Raw genomic sequence first — 26,553 nt, forward strand, 5'->3', positions numbered from 1 at the left:
GTTATCAAACTGCAGGACATTGCAAAAAGGCACAAGTCAGGTGATGGGTAGCTAGACCCAAAATTTTGGTTGAACCCGTCACTAAAATTTACTACACTCCCCCCCATGCTTCCACCCTAACTCAACTATTAAAATACTTGAGTTAGCAGAGATCCCCAACCCCACCCATCACAGATGTCTGAAGAAACATTGAACTTTCTCCAGCACACCTCAACCAACCATAGCTTTAATGAACTGCCTCCGATGCCAGTACCTGGCACATGCTCAGGTTTCACAGCAGTAAATGATAGTAAAGATGTTTCTACAAAGTGTTGACTTGTGATGGGGTAGAAGAGATTAGTCATGAGAAAGGGGCTGTGGAAGACGCTTATTCAACTGCTGCACTTCAGTTTTCTACGAGGGTGTATGCTTTGTCTCCACAAAAGACATGTCCCCAGAAAGGTGTGGATGAGGGCAAGAAAAAAAACAACATTTAAATGTGCACAAATCAGATATACCAACTTCACAAAATATGAAAAAAACAAGGGGGTGTAGACTTTCTATAAGCACCGTATCTAAAGGTCAATATTTTAATATGGATAATTACAGGCTTTTAATTACCCCCCCACCGCAAAAAAAAATAAAAATAAATAAAAAACCCCAAACAAACAAAAACAACAGGTACAAGGAAACCTTTTGCACATGAAGGGAAAGGCAAAGGATAAACCAGAATACCTACCTACAGCTTGCACCTTTTTTAGTCTTGTTTAAACTGTAGTATGATGGACACTGAAGAATTATGGAATTGCAATACTATAGGAAAATTGCCATCTATACTATCCCATGGGAAGCCCATCAAATTCCTTAACTAAAAATCTGTAAACATGTTATCATTGAAATTCAAATATTATACACTGCAATACAGTAGAAGATAGCACAAAGATCAACAGGCTCATCCAGTCTACTCAATTCTTCCAGCCCACACCAAGGATTTCTCTGTTTCCAGCTACAAAGGTTTAAAAAAAAATATGAAAGGTTGACTTGTAGGGCTGAGTTCTTTATTAAAAAGGTAGCAATAAGGAGAATCAAGGTGTATTTTAGACATCGTATCTAAACATCAGTTAGGATTTAATTTAATAAGAAGCGCTACCTTATGTATTAATATACATTATTTACTGCAGGTCCCATTTAATGCAAGGGGTCCTATTTACTAACAAGTTAATCTCATTAGCAATATTATGAAGACAAAGGAAAAAACTGCAGTGATGATGTACAAGATACCAAGACTTTAATGAAAAAAGTTATTAAAAAATAATCATAAAACAGTTTGTATCCAAAAGGATTGATGAACCCAGACCCAACATGGTCCATGTTTCGAAGAAATACTTCTTTTCCTCAGTGTGTTAATACAAAAAAAACCAAAAAACCTGATGGATAACTGGATAAAAACTGGAATCAGCAGTAAACAGCTGATCAAACGTGAGGGCTCCTACGTATGTTTCTCAACTTCTTCAAGCTGAGTAACCCCGCCCAAGCTCTGCCCCAGACCCCACCCCCATAATAATAGTACTACAGTAATTGTAAAGCAATTTCTTCCATTCATTTTTCATATACAGACAATATAATCTTAATACATAAGGTAACCATAACTTTTTTTTTTAACAACAAAAAAACACAAAGCAGATATAAATTCTCAAAACTGAGAGATTTCAATCACTAAATTGAAAATAAAATCATTTTTCCTACCTTTGTTGTCTGGTGATTTCATGAGTCTCTGGTTGCACTTCCTTCTGACTGTGCATCCAATATTTTTCTTTCTGCCTCCTGCACGCTTTCTCTCCTCTGGACCTCATTTTTCCCCAATCATATCTCTCTGTCCCTCCATGAGTCCAACTTTTCTTCCTCTCCTCTCCATCCCATCAATATGGGTTAAAATACCAGGAAGAAAGGGAACCGAGATAAAGATGGGGCTGTACTACCGCCCGCCCGGGCAAACAGAAACAATAGATGAAGAACTGAGAGCCGAGTTGAGGCGAGAATGTAAAAACGCAAACACCATAGTGATGGGAGATTTCAACTATCCAGGGATAGACTGGAGCCATGGAGTTGCCAATTGTTCAAAGGAACTAGAGTTCCTAGAGGCTGTAGGGGACTGCTACTTGGAACAGCTCGTCAAGGAACCAACGAGAGGGACAGCTATGCTGGATTTAATTCTCAACGGGCTGAGAGGACCTGCCCAAAAAGTGGAAGTAGCGGGACCTTTAGGGAACAGTGACCACAACACGATCCAATTCAAAGTGGAACTAAGTATGCCAAAGGGGAGGAGAACCACTGTAACAACATTCAACTTCAAGAAAGGGAACTATAATGCCATGAGACACATGGTAAAGAGAAAACTCAAGAACAGCTCCAGAAGGGCACAGACGGTGGAGCAAGCCTGGACCTTATTCAAGGACATGGTGAACGAGGCGCAAAACCGGTATATACCCAGATTTAGAAAAGGGGGCAGAAATAATCAAGCAAAAGACCCAGCATGGTTAACAAAAGAAGTTAAGAAGGTGGTAGGAGATAAGAAAAAATCCTTCAGGACGTGGAAAAAGGATTAAACTGAGGAAAATTGGAAAAAGCACAGGAAGCACCAAAAAGAATGTCACCGAGTGGTCAGAATAGCAAAGAAAGAGTATGAAGAGAGACTTGCAAAGGAGGCACGGAACTTTAAAACTTTCTTTCGATATGTGAAAGGGAAACAGCCGGCGAGGGAGGAGGTGGGACCCCTAGATGAGGGAGATAGGAAAGGAGTGGTAAAGGAGGAAAAGGAAGTGGCAGACAGATTAAACGCATTCTTCTCGTCCGTCTTCACGAAAGAGGACACATCCAAGGTTCCGGAACCAGAAATATTCTTCAAGGGGGATCAAGAGGAAAAATTATCGTGCATGGAGGTAAGCCTCGAAGACGTACTCAAACAGATAGATAGGCTGAAAACTGACAAATCTCCGGGCCCGGACGGAATTCACCCAAGAATACTAAAAGAACTTAGAGACGAAATAGCGGAGTTATTGCAGCAGATTTGCAACCTATCCCTGAAAACAGGGGTAATACCAGAAGACTAGAGGATAGCGAATGTTACACCTATCTTCAAGAAGGGATCCAGAGGCGACCCGGGGAATTATAGACCGGTCAGCTTAACCTCAGTTCCGGGAAAGATGGCCGAATCATTAATCAAGGACAGTATCAGTGAGCACATAGAAAAAAATAAGCTGATGAGAACAAGCCAGCATGGTTTCTGTACTGGAAGATCTTGCCAAACAAACCTGCTGCACTTCTTCGAGGGGATAAGCGAACATTTGGATAAAGGTGACCCCATAGACATAGTATACCTGGACTTCCAGAAAGCCTTCGACAAGGTACCTCATGAGCGCCTTCTAAAGAAACTGTGGAACCACGGGGTGGAAGGGGAAATACACAGATGGATCAGAAACTGGCTGGCAAACAGGAAACAGAGGGTAGGAATAAAGGGACACTATTCTGACTGGAAAGGGGTCACAAGTGGCGTCCCACAGGGGTCAGTGCTAGGACCACTGCTATTCAACATATTTATTAATGACTTGGAAACAGGAACAAAGTGTGAAGTTGTAAAATTTGCGGATGACACAAAACTCTCCAGTGCAGTTAGATCTGTTGAGGAGTGTAAAGAACTCCAAAGGGACCTGAACAAACTGACGGAGTGGACAAATAAATGGCAGATGAACTTCAATGTGGAGAAATGTAAAGTTATGCACATAGGGAAAGGGAACCCGTTGTATAATTACACAATGGGGGGGATGACATTGGGAAAAGGCAACCTAGAAAAGGACTTGGGGATTTTGGTGGATAAAACAATGAAACCGGCAGCACAATGCACAGCGGCCTCAAAAGAGGCAAACAGAATGTTGGGCATTATCAAAAAAAGTATCACTACCAGAACCAAGGAAGTTATCTTCCCGCTGTACAGGGCAATGGTGCGACCGCATCTGGAATACTGCGTCCAGTACTGGTCGCCGTACCTAAAGAAAGGTACTCGAGAGGGTCCAAAGAGCAACAAAAATGATAAAGGGCATGGAAAACCTCTCATATGCTGAGAGGCTGGAGAGGCTGGGGCTCTTTTCCCTGGAAAAGCGGAGACTTAGAGGGGAAATGATAGAAACTTATAAGATCATGAAGGGTATGGTGAAGGTAGAGAGAGACAGATTCTTCAGACTGGCGGGGGCAACAAAAACTAGAGGGCACTCAAAAAAATTGAGGGGAAATAGATTTAGAACAAATGCTAGGAAGTTCTTCTTCACCCAGAGGGTGGTGGACACTTGGAATGCACTTCCAGAGGAGGTGGTTGAGCAGAGTACGATTTTGGGTTTCAAAAAAGGGATTGGACGAGTTCTTGAAGGGAAAGGGGATCCAGGGGTATAATGAGTAATAGATCACTACAGGTCATTGACCTGGAGGGTCGCCGCAGGAGCGGATTGCTGGGCGTGATGGACCTATGGTCTGACTCGGCAGAGGCAATGCTTATATTCTTATGTTCTATTGGCAACATGTCTCCTTCTCTCATCCCCTGGATCATGTGCAGCATTTTTCACCACTGCCCATCAGCCCCATGCCCATTTTTCATCCTATCACCCCCCTCTGCAGCACCAAGCCACATCTCTCCCTCCATCACTATGTCCAACATTCCTCCCCCTTGCATTCCCTTCAATCTGTCTCAGTTCCCTCTCCACCACCATATCCAACATTCCTCCCTCTCACCCTTCTATTCCTCATGCATCTCTACCTCACTCCCCTCTCTATGCCCAATTTTCCTTTCTTCCTTTCACCAAGTGCACCATCTTTCCCTCTCACTCATACTCATGCCCAACAATTCTCCCTTTCTATTCCCTCCTTCCTATGTCCCATGTTAGTGCCCCCTTCCTCCCTCCATTGTGCCCCAAGTTTATGCCCCTTCCCTTCCTTTTGTGTCCCAAATTTGTTTCTCCCTTCCTGCCTTTGTCCCAAAATTGTGCCCCTCCCACGTCCCAATGCGCTCCCCCCCCACTTTCTCCCAGATCATGTCCTCCTCTCCCTACTTGCTTGCTCCAGGGCCAAACTCGCTTCCTTCAGGGCCATCCAGTTGGGCTGCTCCTTCCAATCTTCAGTGGTACTTGTTGCAGTGATGCGGGCAACCACTGCACATGGCTGACCCATAAGCCTTCTCTCCGACATCAGGTTTTCATGATTGAAGAATAAGTTGCACACCACCATTTCTAAATCTCTCCACTGTGGTTTGTCTGTTTCTGTCTGGATTGTGGAGTTTTTTTCCTGGTTTTCCTGACTTGAAAACCGGCACACCACGTCGAGTGACTAGTGAGCACAAAATAATGGTCAGTGTGAACTTTGGATATTTTTGAAGCACTCTCCTCACAACCAACTTTTTCAAAATCCAGTCCCCCTTAGAACCTGTGGACAGGAACGCTGGCAATCTGACCTCGATTGACAAAGAAAGCACAACAACCTTTGTCAAAATGGACAGAATGGTGCACAAATCTGTGATCTTGAAAAAAAGGTTCTCTGCAGGAAAGAACCTGTAGCTCCGAAACTCTTCACACTGAGGTAATAGCCACAAGAAAAACTGTCTTGAGTGTTGGATCTATCAAGGGCACTTCCTTCAGCGGCTCATATGGAGCTTGACTGAGGTCTTGCAAAACCATTTAAGGTTCCATGATGGAAATGGGTATTTTACTAGGGTCTTGTGCCGCAATGCCCCCTTTAGGAATCTTATGTCCAGATGAGATGCCAATGAAGCCTTAGGCTCTCAAGCCCTGGAACAAGAGAGATGTCACTGTAAGACCCCTGTGTCAAGGCCAGCCTGGTGGAAAGCCAATACCAACAAGATTGAAGCAGAAAACCTTTCATACGCTGAAAGATTGGAGAGACTGGGGCTCTTTTCGTTGGAGAAGCGGAGACTTAGTGGGGATATGATAGACTTACAAGAACACGAAGAGCATAGAGAAAGTGGAGAGGGACAGATTCTTCAAACTTTCAACAACTACAAGAATGAGAGGGCATTCGGAAAAATTGAAAGGGGACAGATTCAGAACCAATGCTAGGAAGTTCTTCTTCACCCAACGGGTGATGGACACCTTGGACGTGCTCCCAGAGGGAGTGATAGGACAAGGTACGGTATTGGAGTTCAAGAAGGGGTTGGACAATTTTCTGAAGAAAAGTGGATAGAAGGGTGGATAGGGGGCTACTACACAGGTCCTGGACCTGATGGGCCACTGCGTGAGCCGGCTGCTAGGCATGATGGACCTCAGATCTGACCAAGCAGAGGCACTGTTTATGTTCTTATGTAGAACAGTTCTGTGTTCGCCTTAATGCACCAGAGCTGAAATGTTTTTCATGCCTTAGCATAAGCCAAGTCCGATGTAGGCTTTTTGGCTCTGAACAGAGTAGCAATGACTACCGCTGAGTATCCCTCACTCACTAATGTCATGTGCTCAAGAGTCATGCTGTAAGAACAATGCAATCTGGATCTTCTATGACCAATGCCCCCTGTGAAAATTTCTGGCTGAACTCAGTCTGAGACTTGTACTCCTCTAAAGACATACTAGATCTGCATACCATGGTCTGTATGGCCATCTGGAACCACAAGAATTACTTTTCCCCAATGGTTTGCAATCCTGTGGAATATCCAGCCTATCATGGACCATGGAGTAAACAATACAAGAGCTTGTTCTTTGGTCACAGCTGGACCAGAGCATCCAGACCTGCTCTTCCGTGCTTGGATCTTTGACTGAAGAACTGATCTGCTTTCTTGCTGGTTGCAATCAGATTGAACGTTGGATGACCCCAATGACATACAATGAATTAGAAGGCTGTTGTAGACAGCATCTATTCTCCTGGATCTAGTGTCTGCTGAGGAAAATCAGTCTGGACATTGTCCACTCACTATATGCACCACTGAAAGAGCCTGAAGATGAAACTCTACCTTCCTGAACAGTAAGTGGGCCTCCAGACTCAGCTGCACACTCTTGGTGCTTTCCTGGTGATTGATATACACCACCATAGTAGCATTGTCTGAGAAGACTCAGATCACTTGTCCCTCCAGACTCTTCTCTTAGCAATGCCAATCAAATGGCTCAAAGTTCCAGTCTGTTGATCAACCACTTCTTTTGGGGAGCCGACTAACACCCATAGATCAGGTGTCTGTTGCATTGAGTCCCCCCAGCCGAACAGGTTGGCATCCATTGTCGCAGTTACTCACTAAGCTATTCTGAGGGACATGTAGGGAGTCCAACTGAAGTAACCACTGCGATAGTAGCATATTTTGGAGAGGACACATATGAGCCTTCACCCAAGGGACCACATCTATCATGGCTGCCATGGAGCCTAGCACTAGGAGGTAGTGCTATGTGGACAGAGCTGGTTTGGCCAACAAGTTTGTTATCTGGATGCAAAGCTTCTGTCTGGGTGCCTCTGGAAGATAAAGATGCAACCTTCTACCGTGTTGAAAAAAGAGACTCCTGGGTATTCCAGGAATTGGGATGGAACCAGTTGGGTTCTTTCGGAAATTCACTATCCAACCCACTTGCTCCACCGCTTGTCCTCTTTCCGGAAATGACGGAGCTCTGATCAGCTAGTCATCCAGGTATGTCGCCAGCTCAAAGTAAGAACCAAGAACTGGTAATAGTTCTCCAGGACATGAAATCTTAGGAATTTTCTATGTTCTGGAAAGATGGGAATGTGCAGGTAAGCTACCATCAAATTGAGAGGCGCAAAATTTCCCCTGGTTCCACCGCTATCACTATTCATACTGTTTCCATGCAAAAGCGCAGAACTTTCAGTGCTGCATTGATGTGTGTAAGATCCAGAATGGGTCTCCAATCTTCTGAGCCATTCCTTGGCAAGATTAAGTATATGGAATATCTGCCTTGAGCCCGAATCTTCAGGCTGCAGTGTCTCTGTGGCCTAAATATCTAACAGCCTCTGAACTCTCTCTCACTTTTTCTGGTCACTCAGCTTGGGCGAATTTGAGCTTGTAACTGCTCTGAATGATCTCCAGCACCCAATGGTATGATGAGATCTGTGCCCATGTCTCTGCATACTGTGAGAGCTGTACCCCTATCTTCAGGGGAACAGCTCCAGACCCGATATTGTGCTTTCTTGGAGGTTGAAGCGGGACGAGAACTGGAGGCTTGGCTCCGTCTGGGACCTGATAATCCTTGGAAGGATCTCTGAGAGGAGGCTCCTCCTGCGTATTGCCAAATACGTCTGAAGCCATGAAAATTAGAACTCCAGGAGCCTGGAGGTTCATGGTCTGTTGTCAAGAGATTTTGGCCGATGATCTGCTATGCTGGTCATGAGATCGTCCAACCCCTTTCTGAACATTTGTCCCTTGAAAGGAAGTCTGAGGGTAGCCTTGGAGGTGGAATCTCCTGCCCATTGCCTGCTCCAGGGCATTCTGTGTGCTGAGATCGAATAAATCAAAAAGCTTTCCTCACGGTCGCCCTTGTCACAGGCGTAACTTTCTGCTGGTTTTGGGGAATCTATTTGGCTTCATTATCTCCTAGAGGATGTAGTCTTCTTTTGAATCCTCTTGTTTAGCATTGTTGCTGTGCAATGCGCTCGCTGCCTGGATTGGTCACTGCAGACACCCCCCTTTTTTTCTCTTCCTTTTGGGGACTCATAACTGAGACTCCCTAGGGCCACAAAAGTATAGGCCTTTGGGATATTAGAGACCCATTGGTCATCTTCTGCATGTTTATTGGGTGGGGGGGGTCCTACTTTTGTTTTACCAAAACACAACCTAAAAATGTTGTATTGTTGGATGTTGGTTCTTTTGACTTTGCTCTGTTTTTTGTTGTCTGTTGCTTTGCATTCACAATAAAAAAAGATTTGAACATTAAAGCTCTGCTCATGACTCTGATGTCGTAAAGAGCATCAGCTACATAATCTGCTAATAGAAGCTGGGGTAAAGGATTGCCCTCGTCAGCTCAAGCCCCCGCAACCTGGTATGACAGGCGAGTAACAAAGGAAGCTGCTGCAGCTGATTTGATTCCCAATGCTAGTGCTTCAAATTGTCTTAAGAATCACATCCACTCTGCGATCATACATATCCTTTAATACCACACCTCCCTCACTTGGTAGGGATGTGCCTCCCTCACTTAGTAGACACTTAATAGAATCTGGGCCAAAAAGTGTCCATACACAATACATGAAAAACAGACAAAGTTGTGTGGATTCAGGAAATCACTCGAGAATTCTGCAGGAAACTGGCCAAATCAATTCCAGAATGCATAGACAGTTAAGAACAAAGGATATCACTGATATCTTCTAAAACATCTGCAATGATTTTAGATGCTAAATACAACTGACAATTTGTAGCTTTAAAATCAAACTTGTTTCACGTGTTTGTTGTTAAATATCAGTCATAAATAATGAAGTCGCAAACTTAAATTACTGTATAACACTTCAGCTTCCACTCTTGCCATTTAGGGGTTACATGAACAGTATTTCATCTTAAAAACCAAAATTAAGAGACTATGTCACAATATAAGTACAGTGTTCTCCCCAGGGCTATTTAACCGGGCGGTCCGCCCAGCTAATTTAGATTACCACCCAGCTGTCATCTATCCTGCTGTTGCAGCCTGCTCAACATAAAAAAATTCCCCCAAAATACCATCTCTCACCGGCTTGGAGATGCGAACTCATGCTTCGGGGCTCTAAGGTATGCGTGCCGGATTCCCTCCTCTTCCCTCCGAAACCGGAAGTTACGTCCCGGGGCGGAGGGGGGAGGGGGAGAAGAAGAGAAGGGAAACCGGCACTCACACCTTAGAGCCCCGAAGCATGAGTTCGCTATGGGCTAAGGCAGGAAACAGGCAGGAAACTGGTTAACGACGGATGGAAACTTACAACTTGCTTTGGGCCTTTCTCGCTGCCGGGTCTGTTTCCGCGAAGGCAGGACCCGGCAATGAGGAAGGCCCAAAGCAAGTTGTAAGTTTTCATCCGTCGCTGACCTATGCCTAATGACGCAAAAAAAGTCACGGCACAAGGGAAGCCTCCCCTTCTCTCGCTTATAAACTTCACCGCAGCGCAGGATGCCTATGGTGCAGGACAGGACACTGAACAAATCAGACCTCGCACTCTCTACCACACTGTTCCTCACAACCTTGCTGCTTAAAGCGTGGTCACCACCTGTTTGATACCAGTTCATCACCGATTCCCCCTCTCCCGTTCTCCGAATCATCATCATGTACAGGTTATCACAGGATATACAATGGCTACCCGACGCAGGTCTTCTACCTTAACGGGGACCCTTTCTTCATTGGCAGGAAATTGGTGATCAATGGCAAGCATGTGCCCACTTTTGACCCCCTCCTGTCAGAGTTGACTGCCAGGCCACACCTACGTCGTAGCGAACAAGGAATCTCCGGGAGCTCGAGTAGGTGACGTCATTGTGCGAGGGGGGTTGTCGGTAGTAGAAGTCAGGTGGACTGGTCTGGTCTTGTATGTTATAGGGGTGTGAGTGATATATGACTGATTACTAGGTTTCAAAGGGCCAAAATTCATTTGTGGATATGTTTTAATATTATTTTATATTTAGTAATTTGTTACTGGAAAAAATATGCAGGTACAGTAGTTCTGTGGTATTTTTTCCCCCCAGGATTTGAAGTTACTGTAAAGTTATTTAAAGTTTGTTTAGCTCTTGTTAGCATAGTAATTGTGAATCATTTCTAACCAAAATTTGTATGTCTACTCAGTAAACAAGGATGTTCAAGATGCTGAGTGCACAAAAAAAAAATAAAAAGAGGGAGAGAAAACTTACAAAATGGTGAACTTGTGTCATATGAATATAAAGGAGTGAAAAAGCTAATATAAGGGGCCTCTATGCAAAAACTTAAATAGCTATGTGTAGAAAATAGCTCGGTTTGCATCTTGGAGATAAGGATTTTTAAAATTGAAAATGCAAAATTATGCCAAAATTTTTGGGATGCGGTCATTCGTCCCCCTTCCTCCCAGCAGGTCTACCATCTCTCCTCCCACACTAGGTCCAATCAGTGGAATGCTTTTTTTGTTTGGGGGGCCCAAAAGCACTGCCCAGGCTCCACCCCAGACCCAGCCGCCATACTAATAATAGTACTAATTGTAAATGCCATTTCTTCCATTCATTTTTCACATACACACAATATAATCTTAATAATACATAATGGTAACCACAAAATTAAACTACACAAAGCACACTCTTTTACCCCTCCCCACCTTGCACAGCATTTTTTCCTCTCTCCTCCACCCCCATGTGCTATGTCCACCATCTCTCTCTCATTCCTTCCCTTGCTGTAAAGGGAGTGAGGAAAGAAAGATAGAGGGATCCAGGATATATCGCTCCAACTCCTTCTACTGCCACATCCAACATTTCTCCCTCTCTCATCCCCCCCAGACTGTGTGCAGCATCTTTTACCCCTGTCCACCAGCCCCATGCCCAACATTTCTCCTTCTATTACCCCTCTCCAGGACCATGCAACATCTCTTCCTCCATTCCCTCCACCACCAGGTCCAACATTCTTCCCTCTTGCATCTGTCCCACTGTTCCCTCTCCAACACCACATCTAACATTTCTCCCTCAACTTTCTCTACCTTACTCCTCTCCCACCAACATGTCCAACAATTCTCTTCCTATGCCCAGCATTCTCTTCTTTCTTCCTTTCCCCATGTACATCATTTCTTTCCCTCACACCCATGCTCAACAATTTTCCCTTTCTATTCCCTCCTCCACCTCAGCATCTCTTTCCTTCTATCCTTCCATGCTATGTCCCAAGTTCATGCCCCTTCCCTCCCTTCCTTCTGTATCCCTCCCTTCCTTCTGTATCCCAAGTTTGTGCCCCCTCCCTCCTTCCTTACTGACATTTTCTCTGCGTACAGTGTGCTTTGTGTTTTTTTAATTTTTTTTTTTTTATGTTTTATAAATCTTTATTCATTTTCTTATGTTACAACAAGTGTTTTAAATAAATTCATTATAAACTTGAATAATCACACTTGATTAACTTACAGATTAATATCAAATTTAAAATTTCTTTAGAAAATCAATATTTTATAAAGTTATAATATTATGTAAGAAATTTAAATTAATATAATTATTATTGAATATAATAATTTCCCCTCCCTCCCTCCCTATCAATACTGAATGAGAAATCTTTATTCATTTTCATATGTTACATCAACAATATAAATTCATACTAATATTTCAGAAAACTAAATTTATATAATTCTTAGTTAATATAATAATATCTCATCCCCTCCCCCCTCCCTTCTATTCAGTAATACATGAATAAAATTTTTAAATGCTATTCTTTCCATATTTCATATTATAAATCAAGTATTAATATATTATATAATATTTAGAGATATGATCCCTTTTTCTTCTAATCAAATTCTATACATGGGAAAATTAATCATTCTTTACAATATTCAGTTAATGGTCTCCATATTTTTTGAAATTTATCTATATGTCCTTTTTGTGTTGCTATAGTGAGCTCCATTTTGTATATATGACATACAGAATTCCACCAGAATGTATAATTTAATCTGTCATGTTTTTTCCAATTGAATGTGATTTGTTGTATTGCTATTCCAGTTAAAATAAAAAGAAGTTTGTTATTACTTGATGATATTTGACTTCTTGCTCTCATAGTTGTTCCAAATAATATGGTATCATATGTCAAGGCTACTGGATTTTCTAACATCCTATTTATTTGGGGCCAGATTGATTTCCAGAATGTTAAGATGAATGGACAATAGAATAAAAGATGATCTAATGTCCCAATTTCAACATGACAGTGCCAGCATCTATTTGACCTAGAGCTATCTATTTTTTGTAATCGAACAGGGGTCCAGAAAGCTCTATGTAAAAGAAAAAACCAAGTTTGTCTCATAGATGCTGATACCGTACATTTTAGCCTCCAAGACCAAAGTCGTGGCCATTGAGATGAACTAATTTGGTGCTTTATCTCAATGCTCCAAATGTCTCTAAGACCATTTTTTGGTTTTTTATTTATATAACCGGATATTAATTTATACCACTGTGCAGCTTCATGACCTGTTGAATTAATCTGGAAACACAGGAATTCCAAACTGTGATAATTAGTAAGATTTTTCCATTCAGGGAACCCTACCTGAATGGATTGCTTCAATTGCAACCATTTAAAATATTGTGTTTTTTTAAGATCAAATTTATGTTGCAATTGTGAAAACTCCAGCAATTTTCCATTTTTTATTATATCATCTAAAATACGAATACCTGCTGTCATCCAGTTTTTCCAGATTATTTTGAAACCGCCTATTTTGATCTTGGGGTTTAACCAAATCGTTTGAGTTGTTGATTTACTAATTGGAATAGGAGTTAGATTACTTATATATCTTAAAGTTTTCCATGTATCCATGAATATTTTATGTTCTTTGTATAGCCTTGGCATTTTGATACTAACTACATGACTGAGACGTAAAGGAAACATGAGTCTCCATTCAAGCCAGAACTAATCTGGAATATTATCAGTGGGCTGTGGGAGGATCCAATACATACCTTGACGTAAAATATAGGCTTGATGATATCTATAGAAGTTGGGAAAATTTACCCCTCCCTCCGCAATTGGTCTTTGTAATGTCACTAAAGCAATTCTGGGATTTTTCCCAAGCCAAATAAATTTTGTCAATACCTTATTTAACTTTGTATAAAAAGATTCTTGAAAGAAAACTGGTATCATTCCCATTTGGTAACATACTACAGGTAAGATCATCATTTTAACTGTTTGTACTCTTCCCCACCAAGATAAATGTAAAGGATTCCATTGTTCACACATCTCTGTCACTTTTTGTAATAAACATTTTTCATTAATTTTCATTGTGTCTTCTAAATCTTTTGAAATCCAAATTCCAAGATATTTAATAGTATCCTCCTTCCAAACAAAAGAGAATGTATTAAATAAACCTTTTGTACAGTGTACATTTAATGGAAGTATTTCTGATTTATTCCAATTTATCTTATACCCTGAAAACTTTCCGAATTTATCAATTAGTTCAAGCAATTGTGGAATGGTGGATTCTGGATTCCTCAAATATAATAATAAATCATCAGCATAAGCTGATATTTTGTATTCTCTATCTGAATGAGGTATACCTTGTATTTCCTTTACTTGTTGGATTGCTAATATTAAGGGTTCTAAAACTATATCAAACAGTAAAGGAGACAAGGGACATCCTTGTCTAACTCCTCTCTGTAGATTAAATTTTTCTGAAAAAGTATTATTTATATATAATCTAGCAGAGGGGGAGCTATATAATGTTTGTATCATTTGTATGAATCCAGGACTTATACCAAACCATTCCATAGCCTGATACATAAATGTCCATTCTATTCTATCAAAAGCCTTTTCTGCATCTAAAGAAACAGCAAAAGTAGGCTCATTCATTTTCTTTGTTAAGTATAACATATGGAATGCTAATCTGGTATTATGAGATGAATGTCTTTGAGCAACGAATCCTGTTTGAGGCATACCTATAATATGGGGAAGAGCATTAGCCAATCTTAATGCAAGTATTTTTGCTAATATTTTTCCATCTACATTTATTAAAGATATTGGCCTATAGTTTGATACCAATGTGGAATCTTTATTTGGCTTTGGTAAAACAATAATTAAAGATTCTGCTATAGTGCCATTTATACATCCTTTATTAAGTTGATATTGAAAAAGATTTAATAAATAGGGTAATAATAAATTTTGAAATGTTTTATAAAATTCCACTGTATATCCATCACCACCTGGAGCGGATCCAACTCTAAGGGATTTCAAAGCTGTTTCTAATTCTTTTAATGATATTGGCTCTTCCAAACTTCGTTTTATATGTTCAGGAACTTTTGGACCCTCTAACATTTTCAGAAATTCTAAACCATCTTTTTCTTTATTTAAATAAGTCTCGGAAGTATAAAGAGATTTATAAAATTTTAGAAATTGTTTTAAGATAGGTTCAATTTGTGTTAATGTGTCACCTTTTTCATCTTTTATAGCAATTATTTTTGATTTCTTTTTTTTCGCTTTGAGATAATTTGCCAATATTCTTCCCGACTTATTTGAGCTTCCATAATACAATGCCTGCTGGGAGAATAAATCTTTTCTTATCATCTTTGATGAGAATTCATTGTATTTTACTTTAAGTTTTAATAATTCTTGTTGTATAGAATATTCCCATTTTTCTATTAATTTTGATTCTAAAATTTTTATTTCTGTTTCCAAATTAGAAAATTGTTTTCTATTTTGTTTATTAAGATAAGCCGAATAAGAAATAATTTGTCCTCTTATTGATACCTTAAAAGCATCCCATAATATTTCCCTAGAGATTTCATCTTTATCATTTATTTGAAAATACTCTTTCATTTTGTTTTTTAAAATTTTATTGTTGGTAGATTATTTTGACTTGGTCATTTTAAAAGTAGCTCGCAAGCCAAAAAAGTGTGGGCACCCCTGCTGTAGAGCCATTGCTTATATGACTGGATGAACTATATTTATCTTTTTTTTGTTAGTTGTTTAAATTCATGCAGAAATAAATGGCTAGATTGAACCTAATGACTTCATTAATGTCTTTCCCTTTTTTAAACCTCTATACCATTTGAAAGAGGGCAAATATCTAATTATTCCCTTCTAGAATTGGATACTTCTTAAATTTAGTAAAAATATTCTGGCACACGTGTCAAACCTTAAGGAAATCATATTGAGCATTGGAAAATAATAATAAACTAATAAAAAATAGTACACATTTAGGGTCCTTTTACTAAGTTGTGATAGTGGTTTTAGCGTGCGCTTAGCACACGCAGAATTACCACGTGCACTAGATGCTAACGCCAGCATTGAGCTGGCTTTAGTTTTCCCGCTTAGCGCGGGGGTTTGCGTGTGCTAAAAATGCTAGCGCACCTTAGTAAAAGAGGGGGTTAATTTTCCCCATCCCACCCCACCTGGCTGGAAAAAATTTCTGGGGAGAACACTGAAGTACCATATTGAAGTGACCTTACCAACCAAGAGCTCCTCATCATAAGGTTCATGAATACAGGAGACCTGCTGATTGCCAAAGCAGATGCTGCTGTGAGACCAATGCTGCCAGCAAAGTACATGTAAGTTGAACGGATTCGATCTTTCACATACTGAGGCCAAATACTGTATCAAAAATAAGATGGAAACATAATATTTATAGCATCTTTCTGAAAAATAATTGCTAAAATTATATTTGAGTTGTTGGTATTTTACAATGTTCATCACTTGAAAATATGATTTATAAAAAGGTTTCAGAAAAGACAAAAGCATTCTACTTAAAAAAAAACAAACAAGAATTAGAACATTTGTTGCCAGATCTATTGTGTATGCATAACCAAAAAATGCACTGGTTCAAAGAATCTTTATTTTTTTAAATAGAAGCCAGCACTAGCTGGCTTCTATTTCACCAACCTTTTAATTCCAACTACTGGAGCAGTTTTGCTCTTATTTGCTTGGCTAGAATGGCCGTCAAATGAATTTTGATCATTCAAAGATATAACAACATAAGAGGTCCATCAAGTTCTGTATCCTGTTTCCAAATGGTCAACCCAGGTCACAAGTACTTGGCAAGTCCATTTTCTTCTCAATTTTACCGAGATGTACTCCAGGAACAACAAATTTCCAAACTTTTTTTTTTTTTTTTACATTGTGCATTCGTCTCTGAAGTCTCTAGTTTGCCCTTGCCCCTCAGTCTTCCCTCACCTGCCACTTTCAACCCATCCTTATCTCACTTCTCTATCTCCCTACCTCAGATTATTAACCTCGTGTCATTTACCCCTGATTTTCAATCTCCATACTGCTGGAAAAATCTGTACACAATTTCCCTCCTGTGTAGAACTCTATAGGAGCAGTGGTCTTCACTAATTTTACAAGATGGAGCCATTTTGAATCTATTGAGATGGAGATTTGCCAAACATCTTCCCATGTAAGAGTGTACACCAATGATATCCACCCTACCAGCCTGTCTTCAACTGTTTATCAGATGTATATACAAGGAGGTCAGCATTTCCAAATGCATTTTCTTCACCTACTGAGGAATGACTTGTCCTTCAAACATGTGGCTCTTCCCCCCCCCCATCTGTTTCCCCATTTCCGTCATAAATTTGTTAGAGAGGCGGAGAGCAGCAGAAAAAAAAATCCAGAATGATGAAAGCTGCCCGAGGTCTTCAAGTGTTGCCAATGGTCCCCAGTTCTTGCACTGAAGAATACCGTTAGAGACTAGAGACCTGCACGGGGACGGCGGGGATCCTGCGGGTTCCCCCCTTGGGTCACGGAGATCCCGTGGGGACGTCCCGTAGGGTCGCGGGGATCCCGTGGGGACGCCCCCGAGGGTCGCGGGATTCCTGCGGGGTTGGATCGCAGTGCACCCGAGCCATGAGGCTAGTCTTCTCCTTACCTGCACTGCCGCAGCACACAGCCGAACGGAAGTCTTCCCGATGTCAGCGCTGACATCGGGAAGACTTCCGGTCGGCTGTGTGCAGCAGGGCAGCTAGGAAGAAGGCAATGGCATACGAAAGAGGAGGGGGGCGGTGCGCCCCAGGGAGTGTGCACAGCCGCGTCAGGTCCCCCGATCGGCCGACAACAGGACCGGCCGACAAACCTCCCTGCCCTGTAGCCGCAAATCTAAATTACCTCTTACAGCAGCTTCACTACTCCAGCTGCTGTAAGAAGGTAATTTAAATTTGCGGCTACAGGACAGGGAGATTTGTCCGACCGAGCCTGTTCTGTTGTCGGTCGGGTGTGGAAGTGCCACAAAGGTAAGGGGCAGGGAGGGAGGAAAGGTGGAGTGGAGAAGAAAAAACGCTTAAGGGAAATGGGTAAAACTGAGGGGGGAGAAGGCCGCTGAAAGCAATGGGGAAGACAAAGGGGTGGAGAAGGCTGCTGAAAGGACATGGGGAAAACAGGGGTGGAGAAGGCCGCTGAAAGGACATGGGGAAGACAGAGGGGGGAGAAGGCCGCAGAAAGGACATGGGGAAGACAGAGGGGGGAGAAGGACGCTGCCTGACAGGATATGGGGAAGATGGGGTGGGGAGAAGGACACTGAAAGGAAATGGGGAAGAGGGAGTGGGGAGAAGACGCTGGCAGGGAAGAAGACAGAGGTGCCAGACTATGGGGGGAGCGGAGGGAAAAAGATGGGTGCCAGACCAATTTGGAAGGGGAGAGAAAGGGAGAGGCACAGTAACAGAGCAAATGGAAGACGCAGAGAGAAGAGAGATAGTGGATGCAAGGAATTGAATGCAAACATGAGGAAAGCAGAAACCAGGCAACAAAGGTAGGAAAAAAATTCTATTTCTTTTTTTTTTTTTGCTTCAGGATAAAGTAGTATATTAGTTGTGTTGATAAAAATTTATAAACATTAGAGGTTCTGGTAGAAACCCGTTTACAAAGTATGTATTCTTTCCAATTAATATTTCCAAATTAATAAAGTCTTTTTGCTTATTTTTAAATGGGTTTCTACCAGAGCCTTTAATTCAGTAGCATAATTAAATGAAATATCTATTTCTGAAGTTTATAGGGACGGGCGGGGACGGAGGGGATTCCTCGCGGGGACGGAGGGGATTCCTCACGGGGACGGGTGGGGACGGAGGGATTCCTCGCGGGGACGGGTGGGAGACCTCACGGGGACGGGTGGGACTTTGGCGGGGACGGGTAGGATTTCTGTCCCCGCGCAACTCTCTAGACTACACCAGCATAGCTCAAACCATCACCTTTCCCCCCCCAACCCAAAGCACACAATGCCAGCTCGTATGGATTTGGATGGTACTGTAGATGCAAGTGAGAATTAAATTTTCAGATGACACTAAACTGTTCAAAGTTGTTAAAATGCATGTGGACCTTAGGAAATTGGAAGACTGGGCGTCCAACTGGCAGATGAAATTTAATGTGAACAAATGCAAAGTGATACACATTGGGCAGAATAACCCAAATCAGTTACTGGATGCTAGAGCCCACTTTGGGGGTTAGCGTCCAAGAAAAGGATCTGGGTATCATCGTAGACAATACGATGAAACCTTCTGCCCAATGAGAGGCAGCGGCCCAAAAAACCAAACAGGATACTAGGAATTATTAAAAAAGGGATGGTTAACAAGACTAAGAAAGTATAATGCCCCTGTATCGCTCCATGGTATAACCTCACCTGGAGCATTGCGTTCAGTTCTGGTCTCCTTATCTCAAAAAAGATATAGCAGCACTAGAAAAGGTTCAAAGAAGAGCAACCAAGATGGTAAAAGGGATGGAACTCCACTTGTATGAGGAAAGGCTAAAAAGTTAAGGCCTCTTCAGCTTGGAAAAGAGACGGCTGAGGGGAGATATGACTGAAGTCTACAAAATCCTGTGTGGAGTAGAACGGGTACAAGTGGATTGATATTTTTACTCCGTCAAAAATTACAAAGACTAGACGACACTCGAAGTTGAAAGGAAATACTTTTATAAACCAATAGGAGGAAATATTTTTTCACTCAGAATAGTTAAGCTCTGGAACACATTGTCAAAGGTTGTGGTAAAGGCGGATAATGTAGCTGGTTTTAAGAAAGGTTTGGACAATTTCCTGGAGGAAAAGTCCATAGTCTATTATTGAGAAAGACATGGGGGAAGCCACTGCTTGCCCTGGATCGGTACCATGGAATATTGCTATTCCTTGGGTTTTGGCCAGATACTGGGTCGGCTACCATGAGAACAGAGCCACTGGGCTTGATGGACCATTGGTCTGACCCAGTAAGGCTATTCTTATGTTCTTAAGTCCTCCACTGCTGCTTTGAGCTTGACTATAGACCTGAACCATGCAGGACACTGTACACGTTGTACGACCCTGGGCATCAGAAGAGGATGTGAACTAACATGCAGTTCCTTTCTTGTTTGGTCTGTATGGTTGGGCGAGAGGGAGAATTAGAAGGCCTTGAGCATGCGCAGATGCATGCTCAAGGCCCGGCAGAGGCAGAAAGATCTTCAAGCGGCACTGGCACGTCCTATGGGCTGAGTGCCGGTGCCAGACAGGGGGGTAAGTCCAAGTTGTTCGGGCGAGCAATGCCGGTTCTCAGTGGGGTGGGGGGTGCTCGCAAAGCGAGTCAACACTCGGTTTGCGAGAATGTTTTGCTCGTCTTGCAAAACAATCGCAAACCGGGTTACTCGCAAATCGAGGTTTGACTGTATTAAGACTACAAGGACTTGAGATGTTCCTTAAGAGGATGGGGGGGGGAGGTTTGAAATTTTATAGTAGTTTACAGGAATAGGCTTGATAATGATATAACAGATGCAACAACTGCCATGATAGCAAACTATCTTTGTTGAAGTGATTTAACATTTTTAAATGCTTTGTAAACTCAACAAATTGTCTATAAAATGCACCAGAAAAATCATTGTTACAAATCACTTACACGGCTTTTTCAATGGCACCAATCTCATTGGACATTCCCAGTCCATAATACCCAAGTGCTCCAAGGCCAACTACAGCTCCTCCAGCAAGAAACAATTTTCCCATTGTATCAACTGTAAATATAAAAGAAAAAAAAAAATTAGCTACCATTTGTATTTTTTATCATTAGACATAAAATAACTGAACTTACTATATGCAGAGCCAGCCAAGGCAAAAACCAGAAATAATCATCACTGCTGTGCCAAATGCGATTGCGAGAAAAATGGCAGCCACTTGACCTAAGACAATGTTGGTAGTTAAAATATCCTGTATCAGCTACACTTTAAGTTTCCTTCTAGGACTAATTGAGAAGTTAGTGCAGCAATAAAGCTGCCTGTAAGTAATATGGACTTGCTAAATCAGTGCCCAAAACTGAGGTGGTAGTTAGAGTAAGGCCAAATACAGTATGTATATACTTGATTCTTGCCCAGCTCATTTGCTTAGAATAGGTTAACTGAATTTGTAGGGCGTTCTGTAAAGTGATCAGCTAGGGGCTTTGTACTTCATGCTGAAGTGCTTGTATGTCATAGCAGATGTTTATGGATGTTTATGGATGCAAATCGGCCAACCCAATAACATCCAATCTTTAATCTATTTGCGAGTAAAACTCCTATTTTCAAGTTTATTATCTTATATTAGGCTCTAGGAAAGGTTATACAATCTAGTAAGGACAACAACGTTGGCTCCATAAGTCGCTCTACATAAGAGCTGGATAAAAGGAAGCTTTCCAGGTTGTTTCACTGGATGTCGTCTTATCTGCTACACTGTGTTGGCTGTGGAGAACTGTGCTCGATTGGATTTTTCTCATTTTTTGCATGACTACTGGCAACAAGATGGTGTTACCAGATCTTTGATTTTGCTGTTATATCATACCCCAGGACATCAATCTCGCACCAGAATTTATTTTTAAGCAACCATTAAGGGCATTGCTTTTGGAGAACATTTTTGCTAGAATTTATGCTGATGAAATCTTCACGAGACTGCATCCTCCCCTAATTTCAGACTCAGTAAGTGTCTGGTTGAAAGAACGCCATCATGAAACCTAGACGGAGCTTCTGGAAGTTTATAAAAAGAGAAAACATACAAAGATCTGTTGATAACACTGTTACCAATAGTGTCCTAATACTTGTATATCTGACCACAAAAAGACGGAAAAAAATTACCTCTGTTAATGTTTTTTTGGGAGTCACCACTCATATGCTCCAAATACATATCATAGGTCAGAAAAAACTCATCTTACTGTAAACAAAAATGCATGCAACTCAACCATGATTTAAGATCAAGAACACCATTGGAAACAGAAGTCTGAAAGACTAACTTGAACAGTTAACTTATCTGAAGTGTGAAAAATCTGGGTTCTATCTATAATATCCTCTTCAGAATCCGAATGTCAAAAAAAAAAAGTTCTGTAAGATTTACATACTTATACATCAAATCCTGACAAAGACTGAAACAGCAAGTTATGAAATAGGGGACCTCATCAAGAAGCCTACCTCACATTATGTTATAACTAAGATTTGATATTTGCCATACAAGGACAAGTACAGAGTAGTTCAATCACTGGTACCCTCAGGTCTAAACTACTGCAATGCAGTTTACCTGTTTGCCATACAAATATCTCAACTAAAATCAAAATCTGGTGGCACATTTGAAGAATTATTAGGATTTATTTACTGCCTTTTTGAAGGAGATCATTAAAGGTTGTGAACAGTAAGAATAAGAAACAACTAAATCACAATTACAGCAGTAAAAAAAATATATATTTATATTCAGATTACAAAGTATATCCCGATACCACAATCAAGAGAGAAGCTTTAATACCAAATCACACAATTTAAGCTTCTACAAAAAGTGGAGTTTTCAATCAGAGTGTACAACAAAACAAAAAATAGTGGAAAAAAACCTCAGCACGCTGGTAGCCAAATATAGTAATAAACTGCATTAGCAACATACCCAAAAATACGCCATCATAGGTTTTAAAAAAATCCACTAGAAATATCAAAACCCCCATATGAGTAAACAATCATTCATTCATTATATAACAGGAGGTAGCACATGTTTAAAAACAAACAAAACAACTTAGCTGTGTGCTGTATGCTGATCATTAAAACCTCCAGGACTCATTACATCGCTGAAATCACCAAATTACAAATGTCAACACTGCGCGATAAAACATTTTAATAGACAACAGTGTGCAAGTAGTATATAGGTAAAGGAGAGAAAGTAAAAAGTAAGTAGTATATAGGTAAAGGAGGAAAAATAAAGAGAGGTTAGAAAAAAAAACCCAGAGTAATTTGAAGAAGTTGCGCCTGAGGTCAGATTGGTGCTTGAAAATTATCTCATCCAGGTAAGAGTGGATAAACAAGTCCTGCTATAGTATGTGCAGCCAAGTGTCACTCGTGTATTTAACTAGCAAGTTAGTTACTTCTTCCATTGAAGGCCTGGGTGAAAGAGCCAAGCTTTCACCTACTTCCTAAAGTAGAGATAGTCTTGGGTTAAGCGAAGCATTTTAGGGACTGCACTCCCACATGGAGAGGCTACTCTGGAGAAGACTCACTGGCGGGTATCACATCGTGTGATGTCCTCAAGAGAGGTGTGGTTAAGGATACTCATTGAGAGGACCTTAGTGACCTTGAAGGTGTGTAGAGAACAATCCTGTTCAAGTACTCTGGGTAATTTTCTTTGAGGGCCTTGAAGATCAGAGCACTCATAAATAGCAGCAATCCATAACCATCTTAAGACTAACTTTCTGTAAGTACCGTATGTACTCAAATATAAAAGTCAATCTTAATATAAGTTGAGACCCCCCATTTCCCTCCTCCCAAATGGAGGAAAATGGTTGACTCAAATATAAGTCAGGCGGCTTAATATTCAAGTGCCCTTTCAGGATCTGCACCCAGAGCTCCCCCTCTCTCCCTTGTCAGGCTCTGCACCCAGCCCTCTTCCCTCCATCCCCTGTCAGGCTCTGCACCCAGCCATCTCCCTACCAGGCACTACACCCAGCCCCCTTCCCTCCCTCAGACTCTGCACCTTCCCTACCAGGCACTGCACACAATTCCCTTCCCATCATACCTCCTCTGCCACTGGAATCCCTGGTGGTCCAGAGGCTTAGCAAGCAGGAGCGAGCTTTCCGCATTACTACTCTGCTGATAACTTGGTCAGTCGCTGAATTCTTGTGAGAATTCGTGGGAACCATTCAGGAAGCCGCTTAGCGCTGAGCAGCAGCGCCAAAGTGCACTCCTGCTCAGTAGCTGAAGCTGGAACTTGCAGCACCAGCCAACTGGATTAGCAGCGGGGCAGTAATGCAGAAAGCTTGCTCCTGCCCGTTACACCAGGGATTCCAGCGACAGAGGAGGTATGATGGACAGGATAGGGAAGGGGGATAAGATGCTGAGCCTGGCGGAGGCCTACAATAAGTCGGGGAGGGGGGGAGGGGTGGCTGGACCCTCGTTTTTTGGCCCCAAATTCCCAGTTTATATTCGAGTCCTCGCCCTATGCCTCAAAGAAGGCAATTCCTTATGCGTAGGAAGTAGGGCTGGAAGTTGGAGATTGAAGTGGAGACACTGATAAGGACTCGACTCCTTGTATTACTACTGAGTGCTTAGGTTGGCCTGCAGGAAGCAGGGTCGAGGCAGGAGTTAATTTGGCAAGCATCTTACCATACTCCACCGAGACCACTGGGGTTGGTACAATTGGTGTGGCTATAGACTCAGAGGAAGATGACCTCGAGGAAGAGTGTTGCCTCGATTTCGAGGCATGTGTCTTGGAGATCCTCAGACTCACCAGATCTAATGGTTCTAGAGGTGGTATGTCCGTACCTGATGGAGATGCCACGGATAACAGCGCCCCAGGGAAGAGTTAGCTGAGCTCCCCAAAGACTAAGACTTCCCCATTGAGGGAGGTTTGATCGAGGTAGAAGATTTTGACCCCAGAGAAAACTGTGCTGGAGTCGAGGTCAGGACAGGAATGGGATTTAAGGCCTTAGGCAAAGGACGATCCATTTCTGGACTCGACAACATTGATTGGTAATTGTAGCACAGCGGGCACCCGACTCCAAACATGGTCAGTCTACACTTTGTAACCCTGTGACCGGCTGGGACTGGAATGAAACAAGGGTGTGGCAAAATCGAAGCCCGCAGGCTGAAGCCTTGAGTAGGCCCTGCTGCGACACGAAAAGACTAAATAAGACTAAATTTTTTTTTTTTTTTTAAATGAAACGCGCAAATAAACACAGCAACCCTGTAAAGAAAATACATGAGCCGCGGTGAGAGAAGGCACGAGTAGAACTAAGTCTAGCGCAGAGCATCAAAATGAGTGGCTTGTCAGCTCCGTGGAAAACTGAGAACTGAGGAGACGCGTGCCCTACGTCAGGCCAGAAGGCACTCGTGCAGTCACGAACTTTCTAAAAGTTTTACAAGAAGTCTGCTTGCGAGGCTGTCCGCATCGGGGCTCTGTTGATTACGTCACCCACATGCGAGAATATGCTGCCAGTTTGTCCTGGGATAAACATACATACGAGGAAAAATCAAAGTAAAAGGTAAAATACTTCTATTACAGCCATTAAATATAACTGTGAACATTTGAACATATCACTTTGCCACACAGTCCTCATGCAAGACACATTTGTTGTATCATTCAACTAGCTTCTGCATTCCTACTGAGAAGTTGTTGGGCTGCTCATGAAGCTAGGTGAGCACCGCTTCCTTTACTTTATCTTCAGTGATGAATCTGCAACCTCACATCGTTTCCTTCAGTGGACCGAAGACATGATAATTGCTAGGCGCCAGATCCGGGCTGTAAGGATGATGTGGAAGACGTTTGAACCCAAGCTGTTGAACTGTCTTCCGTCACTGCTGCTGTATGAGGACATGCAGTGTCATGGTGCAGCAGACTGTTTTGGACAACAATCTTCTTTTGCTGCAAATTGCAGGTTTAAGTTCATTTTGCAGCAATTCAGTTATTTACACTGTTTACCCGTGCTATGTCCATACGAGTCAAAATCAGACAGTGAATTTCCACAGGTTTCATTCCCTCTGCCCAAAGAACACTACTGTACGTTCTTCAATGGTGAAATCTTGAAATGGAGCATCTATGTTTCTGACCTCATGGCTGCCACACAACTAAAGGCTGAGCTCTGCACTGTGAGTGGATGAACTATCCAACATGAAATGCACAAGTACATATGTTGCATTTCGCTAACTCCATTTTGGTTATTGAAGCAAGGCAATGGTCCTGAGCCACAAACCCCTCTCCCTCCAGCCCCGAAACATCAGTGGCAGCCATGAATCTCCCTCCCTCAAAGCAGCAGTGGCAGCCAGTCAAGTTTCAAGTTTATTAAAAATTTTGATTAATCATCCATTGTGATTTCTATGCAATGTACACTAAAAAAGGGGAACACACAACAGTAATTGTCAAGACATTAACGGACATAACTCTAAACAAAGTGGAAAACTTTAAACAGGCTGCTACCGGCCAGCCCAGCAGGGACTTTTGAAGAAGCAGAAGGCAAGTCCTGCCGGGGCTGGCCGGAAGCAGCCAATTTACGGCACTTCTTCTGCTCACCGGCTGCCTCTACTGCTTTGGGTGAGGGGGGAGGAGTTGTCAGGACCAGCTCTGCTGATTCGGGGGCTGGAAGAAGGGAGGGAGGTTGTCAGGACTGGCTGTCGCTTCAGGGGAGGGAGGGAGGAAGGGAGGGACATGGATACTGGACATGCAGGTAGAAGGGTGGGGGGAAATTGATAGATGCTGGACTCATAAGTGAGGGGAGGGGGGGAGAGAAACAAAGGAAGAACAGATGATGGACCTACAAGTGGGGGTGAGGGATAATAGAGTGAGGTGATAAGGGAAACAAAACTATTTTTTACTGTAACTCTTAAGCAACCAAAAACTACAGTTATCCGGAATCCACCAATCCCCATGGGTACTGGATAGTACTGTAGATTCTACTGTATTAGAATGATTATTCTGCAACAAAACCCATTTAGTGAATATCAACAAATATAGTTAAAATTTGTATCATTCAAGCTTTAATATCTGACCAGAACATGTGAATGTTCAATTGAACTCAACCTTGATTAA

General features: G+C 42.1%; 1 protein-coding gene across 2 annotated transcripts in view; it reads right to left on the reverse strand.

Moving 5' to 3' along the window:
- Nucleotides 1–26,553, reverse strand: part of GHITM (growth hormone inducible transmembrane protein) — a 77,344-nt gene that overhangs the window by 33,916 nt on the left and 16,875 nt on the right. For both annotated transcript variants that reach the window (XM_033943794.1, XM_033943793.1), the window contains exons 4-5: nucleotides 20,438–20,549; nucleotides 16,046–16,187 (exon numbers count right to left, since the gene is read on the reverse strand). In XM_033943794.1, the coding sequence (XP_033799685.1) occupies nucleotides 16,046–16,187; nucleotides 20,438–20,549 (254 nt within the window). The remainder of the gene's footprint in view (nucleotides 1–16,045; nucleotides 16,188–20,437; nucleotides 20,550–26,553) is intronic.

This window comes from Geotrypetes seraphini, chromosome 4 (genome assembly GCF_902459505.1).
Source record: "Geotrypetes seraphini chromosome 4, aGeoSer1.1, whole genome shotgun sequence".
NCBI classification, from domain to species: Eukaryota; Metazoa; Chordata; class Amphibia; order Gymnophiona; family Dermophiidae; genus Geotrypetes; species Geotrypetes seraphini.